The sequence below is a fragment of the Dermacentor albipictus genome, chromosome 2 (genome assembly GCF_038994185.2).
Source record: "Dermacentor albipictus isolate Rhodes 1998 colony chromosome 2, USDA_Dalb.pri_finalv2, whole genome shotgun sequence".
Lineage (NCBI taxonomy): Eukaryota > Metazoa > Arthropoda > Arachnida > Ixodida > Ixodidae > Dermacentor > Dermacentor albipictus.
Window position 1 is genome coordinate 96,640,960 of NC_091822.1, and position 8,262 is coordinate 96,649,221.

The 8,262-nt window shown below is 52.1% G+C and overlaps 1 protein-coding gene across 1 annotated transcript; it reads right to left on the reverse strand.

The window, feature by feature from the left end:
- Positions 1 to 1,838: 1,838 nt before the first annotated feature.
- Positions 1,839 to 2,183, reverse strand: LOC139055748 (uncharacterized). Its single transcript, XM_070533282.1, has one exon. The coding sequence runs from the start codon at positions 2,181 to 2,183 to the stop codon at positions 1,839 to 1,841; it is 345 nt and encodes a 114-aa protein (XP_070389383.1).
- Positions 2,184 to 8,262: the final 6,079 nt, after the last annotated feature.

Here is an 8,262-nt window from a genome sequence, read left to right on the forward strand (position 1 = left end):
AAGTTTCCTCTGACATTGTACATGGGATATCGGCCCGCCCTGCAGTATCAAAAAGGGGTAAACGCAGGTTTGCTTGTTCTGCGGGCAGTACACGCCTTTTAGCAAATAAATAAATAAATTTTCGCCTAGCAGCACTAGTTATAGGTTGTAGCGATAGGCTTAAACAGGTCGGCGCTATATCGAAACGGGGAAACCAGCACTTCTCCTCTTCTCTTGCCCCAGCAAACCAGCACCATGCCCACTGCCCAGTGCCTTCAGTACAATCACTCCCCGCCGAAAGAGTAGCCATCCTGGCGACCTAAGGACAGGAGAACACGGGGGGGTCATGGCACTGCTTGAGCCGGGAGACGTGGACAATTTCCTGGCCCCGACGACGCTGGTCGGAAGGTGTTTCGATTGGCTCGATGAGGTAGTTGACCGCGGATGTTTGTTTCAGTACCCGATAAGGACCGTGGTACTTGGAGAGCAGCTTGGAGGAAAGGCCTGGAGGAGTAGAGGGCACCCACAACCAGACCAGCGAGCCAGGCGCAAAGCACGTAGCCGTAGTGGATGAATTGTGGCGAAGCTTTTGGTGCCACTAGTCCTGGGATGTGAACGAACGAGCGAGCTGGCGACATTATTCGGCGTAAGCAGCCGCTTTAGAAACAGTCGTCCACTCCGAAGCGTCTGGCCGGTAAGGTAGAATTGTGTTCATAGTGCGTGAAGGTTCGTGTCCGTAAAGAAGAAAGAAAGGGGAGACCCCAGTGGTGCTTTGTGTGGCGGTATTGTAAGCGTAGGTGATGACAAGTAGAATGCGATCCCAATTCGAGTGGCTAGATGAAGCATACATGGCCAACATGTCGCCAAGGGTGCGGTTGAAACGTTCTGTCATCCCATTAGTTTGCGGATGATATGCCGTGGCAGTGCGGTGAATGATGCGACACTCCTTTAGCAATGCTGAAAGGACGTCAGAGAGGAAAACGCGACCGCGGTCGCTCAGTAATTCTCGAGGTGCTCCATGGCGTAAAATCAGGTTTTGAAGGATAAAACTGGCGACGTCTTTTGCTTTGGCAGATGCTAGGGCTCAATTTTCAGCGTGCCGCGTGAGGTGGTCAATAGCAACAATAACCCAGCGGTTGGCGCTTGGAGTGTTGGGAAGCCAATGCCGACGCAGTCGAACGAGCGCGCGGGGCATGGTATAAAGGTTGCAAGGGGCCGGTGGCATGTTGAGGTGGCGTGTTGCGTCGTTGGCATATGTGGCATGACCGGAAATACTGGCGAACGAAACGGTACATACCGCGCCAGTACCGAAGCTGGAGGCGAGAGTATGTCTGTAATACACCAGCGCAGCCGCATTGTGGATCGTCGTGGAAGGTGGCGCAGATGTCGGAGCGGAGGTGTCGATGTATAACAAGTAACCACTTGCGGCCGCTCGGATTGTAGTTGTGGCAGTACAGCAAGTTATCCCGAATGATGAAGTGCGCGGCTTGACGACGAAGCGTCCGAGAGATCGGTGCTGGCGACTGGCTAGACAGGATGGGTCTTTGCGCTGCTCTGATGGCATGTCGGAAATGTTAAGGGCGAAGGCACCGCAGGTGGAAACAGACGAGTGGAGAGGACCAGAGGGCAGGGGTGACCTGGATAGAGCGTCTGCGTCTGAATGCTTTCGGCCTGAGCGATAAACAACGTGGATGTCGTACTTTTGTAGGCGCAATGCCCAACGGGCAAGCCGACCAGTTGGATCTTTTAGTGAAAATAACCAGCTTAGGGCACGATGATCGGTCAAGATGTCAAATGGACGCCCGTACACATAAGGGCGAAATTTTCCGATAGCCCAAATGATGGCCAGACATTCCTTCTCAGTAACCGAGTAGTTCCTCGGCCTTGGTAAGGGTGCGGCTGGCATACGCGACGAAGTACTCTCCGAAGCCATCCTTGCGTTGTGCAAGAACAGCGTTGAGCCCGACACCACTATAGTCCGTATGGATTTCAGTTGGAGCAAAGGGATCGAAGTGTCCCAGTGCTGGAGGAGAGGTGAGAACGCGTCGCAGTTCTTGGAATGCGTCGTCGCACGCCGAGGACCAGGCTGATAGGTCAGAACTGCCGGTGAGAAGCTGCGTCAAGGGGGCAATGATAGAGGCAAAGTTACGGATGAAGCGTCGGAAGTATGAGCACAGGCCAATGAAGCTACGAAGCTGCTTCATGGTGGTTGGTTTAGGGAACTCGGATACGGCGCTAAGTTTTGTGGGGTCCGGGAGGATACCGTCTTTTGAAACTACATGGCCGTGAATAGTAAGCGTGCGAGCGCCGAAGTGGCATTTCTTCAAATTTAGTTGCAGTCCTGCAGTGGAGAGGCACGCAAGCACTTGCTCGAGGCGGCTGAGGTGCGACGCAAAGTCGGTGGAAAAAACCACAATGTCATGCAAATAACAGAGGCACGTTTTCCACTTCAGTCCTCGAAGAATGGTGTCCATCATTCGCTCAAAAGTGGCAGGCGCGTTGCAGAGGCCGAACGGCAGGACGGTAAATTCATATAGCCCATCAGGCGTTACGAAGGCTGTCTTTTGGCGATTGGCCTCTGCCATTGGCACTTGCCAGTGCCCGGAGCGCAGATCCAGCGAGGAAAAGAATTCCGCTCCCTGCAGACAGTCCAAGGCATCGTCGGTGCGCGGCAGAGGATATACATCTTTGCGCGTTATTCGGTTAAGGCGGCGATAGTCGACGCAGAACCGAATGGAGCCATCTTTTTTTTTTTACGAGGACAACTGGAGATGCCCAGGGACTGTTGGAGGGCTGGATGACGCCACGCTCCAGCATGTCGTCAACGTGCTGGTCGATGATACGGCGTTCAGCCGCCGACACACGATACGGACGCTGGCGCAATGGTGTTTGTTGACCGGTGTCGACACGGTGAACGACTGCGGACGCTCAGCCCAAGGATGGTTGGTCAATGTCAAATGAGGAGCGAAAACGTTGGAGGAGCTTGATGATTTCGGTGTGCTGCTCAGGTGTGGGTTCTGTGTTAACGGCACGAGCGAAGAGGTCTACAGGGGCATCAGTCGCGGCGCGAGGAGTGACGAAACAAATCGGAAGTGATGCCGTATCACCAAACATGGTGGCCGGGAGAACGCTATCGAAAGCTTCAGCGGTACCCAGGCACTCGCCGCGGAGTAGGGATGATGGGCAGGCGGACGGATTGCACTCGTAAAGGGTAGCAGAACCGTCGCAAAAAGTGACGACAGCAAAACGGAAGCAGAAAGTTCCGGCGGCGCGCACAAGTGGCCGAGAGTGTAAACAGAACAGACGAGTTCGCAGCAGAGTTACACGACACAGGAACCAGAGCGGCGGAGAAAGGTACGATATCGATGTCAGAGGAGGCAACAACTTTAGGAGAAGAATGGTCGTCAGGGCCGAAGCACGGCACTGATAACGTAAGTTGGGCACGAGCGCAGTCGATAAGAGCTTGATTGACAGATAGGAAATTCCATCGAAGAATAACGTCGTGTGAGGAACGAGATAGGACGACAAATTCTATAACATACATAACGCTTTGAATGACGACCCGGGCTGTGCACGACGCTGAAGGCTGAATGTGATGCGAGGTTGCCGTAAGCAGAGAAAGAGAGGTAAGGGGAATGGTCACTTTGTTCAAAGTGCGGCAAAGCTTCTCACTAATAATAGAAACGGCGGCTCCGGTGTCGATGAGTGCGTGTGCGGCGACGCCGTCTACGTACGGTTCAATTTCGTTCGCCGGGGCAGAATGAGGCCTTCAAAAGTCCGACGTGAACGCAGTTCTTGCTCTGGAACTGCGACTGTTAGTTTTCCTCTCGGGCTAGGCTGGGTCGGCGAACCATCGGGGAAATGGATCGGCGACGTGGGGAAGGCGACCGGCGTGAATCGAAAGGGAGGCGACTGCAAGATGAGTCCGGAAGAATGTTAGATGGGTCCTGACGCGGAAGTCGAGCAGGCCTGTAGCTTGAGGCGCCCCCACTGTCAGGTAAACGGGGGCTGCGACGGCGGCAGAATCGTGCTACGTGGCCCGGAAAATGGCAGGAATAACATATTGGCCGGTTATCAGGTGTACGCCACGGGTTGACGACAGGGGTTCCAGCGGCCGAGTAAGGGACGACAATCGGGCGTGAAGGTGGCGGCGGCACATGGAAGGTGCCAGTTTCCCGATAGCCATCTGGGGCCGTAGGAGCGTAAGGTCGGGCGACAACGTTAGCGTAAGTTAGCGGTCCAGCAGCAGGCTGCGAAGGAGGGGCAGATGGCAGCGCCGCGACAACTTGCGCCTGAATGACGTGGTGAAGCGAAGGGCCAAGGTTGTTGACGTCTCGGGTGTGCTGTTCGCCACCCGGCTTCCTGGCGGTGTTAGATAGGGCGCCGTTTCCTGAGGCTGCTTTGAGTTCCCCAGACCACTTCGAATCGCAGCACAGCTAATTGCAGAAGCAGGGGTGCCACATTCCTGAGGCAGGACACTTGCAAACAAGTTCGTACGCCGCCGGGATTAGAAGGGGCCCTCGGACAATAGAGCCCAATCGTCACCCCTCTTCGCCTTTGAAGAAGGCATTTGCCACCACTGCGGAGCCGTACCACCGGGAGCAGGTGGGCCTTCGTACAATGGAGCATGAGCGCCCCCCCCCCTTCTCCACCTTAGAAGAAGTGCATTGCAAGTCAGCGAGGCAAGACCGCAGAGAGCCGCCGGGTGTGACACCGCGACACGGGCGCCAACGATCGGCCGAAAATGGCGTCATCTGAGCGGACTCTCCCATTGGTCAAACATGACGCGACTTCCAGTGCTCGAAGGGTTTATAAGAAGCATTCCAGAGAGACCAGAGCATTCCCTGATTCCCTTGATTCACGTACCTCTCTCGAACTTCTTGCCGCGGGCCGCAGCGTCCGAGTTGCTGCCGGCCCGTAATGACTGTACGACTGTTACTTAAGTCTCACCTCTCTGTATATAATGTAAAATAACCCTCCCAAGTTTGGTTTTCATCCCGAAGTCCGTCCTTCAACCCCTACAGCGGATGAAGTGCTTTATCTCCGGCATTAAAGCAGAGATGTCGGCAGCGTCGCGGCCGAAATCCAACGGAGATAGATCTGCGGTGTCCTGCTGAGCAGCGCGTGTTGATGCACGCTGCTTGCGCAGCTCGTCGTACTGCTGACAAAGCTGTATGACCTCGGCAATCGTCCACGGACTCTTCGCGACGAGCATCTGGAAGGCATGGTCATCGATGCCTTTCATGACGTGCTTGATCTTGTCAGCTTCGTCCATCGATGAGTTGACGCGCTTGCAGAGCGAGAGCACGACTTCACTATAACTCGTGAAGGTCTCGTCCTGGCGTTGAGCTCGGCCACGCAAGCGCTGCTCAGCGCGAAGCCGGCGAACGGCGGGACGGCCGAAGACCTCAGCCAAAGTTGTCGTGAAAGCCGACCAGGTGGTAAAATCGGCTTCATGATTGCGGAACCGTAGGTTTGCCACGTCAGTCAAGTAAAAGATGACATTTGTAAGCTTGGCGCGGTCGTCCCACTTATTACAGGCGCTCATATTCGGCCTATAATATTCACGGTCATATTCGGCGAGCCAGTCTTCCACGTCGTGGTCGTCTGTGCCACTAAATATAGCCGGATCGCGCTGCCGAATGACGCCAGAGCAGACGATGGCCGGGGGCACGGGAGCAGCAGCCTGGAACGGTCCCGGTTCATCCATTGCAACAGCTGGCGGCAGCGTTCGACTGCGCAGTTCCAGGATGTCGAAGAGAAACCCAGCAGCTCCACCAAATGCAACAGGGGTGTTCGCCTAGCAGCACTAGTTATAGGTTGCAGCGGTAGGCTTAATATATATATATATATATATATATATATATATATATATATATATATATATATATATATATATATATATATATATATATATATATATATATATATATATATATATATGAGTATCTTTACAGATTAGCGCATATTCATGTCAGCTTTTAAAACGAGGTGTTTAGCTCCAACGTGAATGCGACATACGAGTTCGATTGAGCCAGGAACGATTGAGTGTCCTTGCACTTTCATGACTCAGTGCTGTCATGCTTGCTAAAACAATTCTTGCCTGATAATGGGCATTTCACTAAAAGGAGGTAACAACTACTCGGGGCACGTACGTACGCGTATTCGCTGTGGAATTCGCATGCGGTCATAGTGATAAGCTGGTTACGTCTCCCGCGTAAACATAAATATCCTGTGTTGTACGGAAGCTATACAAAAATGAAAAAGGTGTTGCTTAAATGCGAATCTTGTTCTCACTACGTAAAGCATGAGGAAATATTCTTAAACGACTACAGCTTCGTTGAACCGCAAAACAACAAGATACTTTCGGCTAAAATTTTAGCTACTTCGGTCATTTTTTATCCGAATGACTATAATTAGGTGACCGATAAGCTAATATACAGGGTGACGATACTACGAATACCTTTGGAAATATTTAAATATAGCCATTAAGAAATAATAGAACAATTCTTTCGGAGACTCCTTCAGCTGTGCCGACCACGGCGTGACGAGTAATACGTAGTAGCTATAGCCTATAATTAAAAAAAAATTAATTAACTTTCAAACATTTACTTTCAGCGCGCTCGTGGTAATTGTTAAATAGAAGCGAACTCTTCGTACCGGCCATGTCAGCTTTTGGATCTAGAAAAATGCGCTTCACCGCCGAGGAGTGCATGGAACGACGAATTTCGGCCGGAGCGCCCGAAAGTGAAACTGCGTGGGAGCCTGCAGCGAGTGCAAAGCCGCACCCCTCGAGGCTCCTCGGATGTCGCGCTTCAAGCGTTCCATTGGCACCAGTCGCGTGGCTCCTCTAGTTAAAAAGTTAATCAGTCTAATTTGGATAATGACGTGTCTAGTGACAACATCGAGTCCTTTTCAAGTGTGCGTGCCTCTCGCGTAGAATCTAATTGCTCCCATTTTTTAAGTATCTTCAAACGCATTTCTTGAAAAGCCCGGCATATATGTGAGGCCAACTGCATCACTCTCTCTCGCATATTTGTGTCCATATACATGTGCTCACGACCGTACCGGCGGATGCGGAACACCTTCTTTCAACGGCTGCGCCAATTTTGGAAATATCTCATCCCGAGGGCGCGTTCTTCCTTTGCGTCCTGGGTTTCACGCGTGTCTGTGCAGCGTGGGAGGTGGTGTCGTTTATTCGAGTCGTCCGCCCATTCGACAGAGCTACGCTGAAAGCATCTGAAGCTGGCCTTTTGTGGGACTCTTGCACAGCCATGCACGTGCGCGCGTAGGAGCGGGTCTTTTTTTCTGCTTTTTCTTCTTTTTTTTTTCGCGTAAGCAAAACTCGAAAAAAGAGCCTTGCCAAGTCCCGGAAACGGCGCTTTGGAACACGGCGTTCTTCTGCCGTGTTAATTCGACTTTGCTGTTGCAGTCCGTGATCCACAGTTAACGTTTGTTTGTTCAATTATTTATTAGTGTGAAAGCATTCCATGCTCCATTCAGCGAAAATCCGTCGTAGACGGAGTGACCAAAAAATGTTACCAAAAATAGCCGATAGTGCAAGGAGTAAAAAACACGTAAAGAAAGCTCGGATTGACGTCAGATTTCTCAGGGACGTTCCTGTAAACAAAGCAAGTTGTTGTCTGTGAAAAGAAAATTCGGTAAGTTTTCGACTGTGTGGGAATCGAGCTCGGGCCTCCGGGTTACCGGATGACCACGCTTCACCGATGCCACGGTTGCTACATTGTTCCGAGTCACTAAAGGCCTGCACGTCACGTGGCACGTCACGCGGCAGCCATCTTGCTGACTAGAGGTGTGGCCTAGTGTGTGCGGCATTGGACACGTGACGGTGCAGGCAATGGGGATGAAATGGCGGTCACGTCATGAGCGTATAACATGAGCGCGTTCATGGCGGTCCGAGGTCTACAGACGATATAATGCTTTCTCATTCCCACCCGCAAGCAGTCTTAAGTGTCTCTGCTGATTTATTTATTTATTTATTTATTTATTTATTTATTTATTTATTTGATATTACTGCGTTGCCGCTGTGGGTAGCGTAGAGCTACAATATATAGCGTGTGGCACGCGGCCCCGCTTACCGCCCTCTCCAGCCGTCGCAGCGCGACGTACTCGTGTACTCGTGGTACTCATGTACCATGATCGGGGGCATTGCGTGCATACGACGCTTCACTGCGCACTGAATGCGTGCTTGGTGCACTCGTCGACCATTTCGCACGTGTATACTTCTGACGTGCTTCGCCGATTCCGGCGTGCGTGATTTCG

What these genes read in the sequence shown, in the direction of transcription:
- LOC139055748 (XM_070533282.1), bottom strand. Translation starts at nt 2,183, where the DNA reads ATGAAGCAGCTTCGTAGCTTCATTGGCCTGTGCTCATACTTCCGACGC.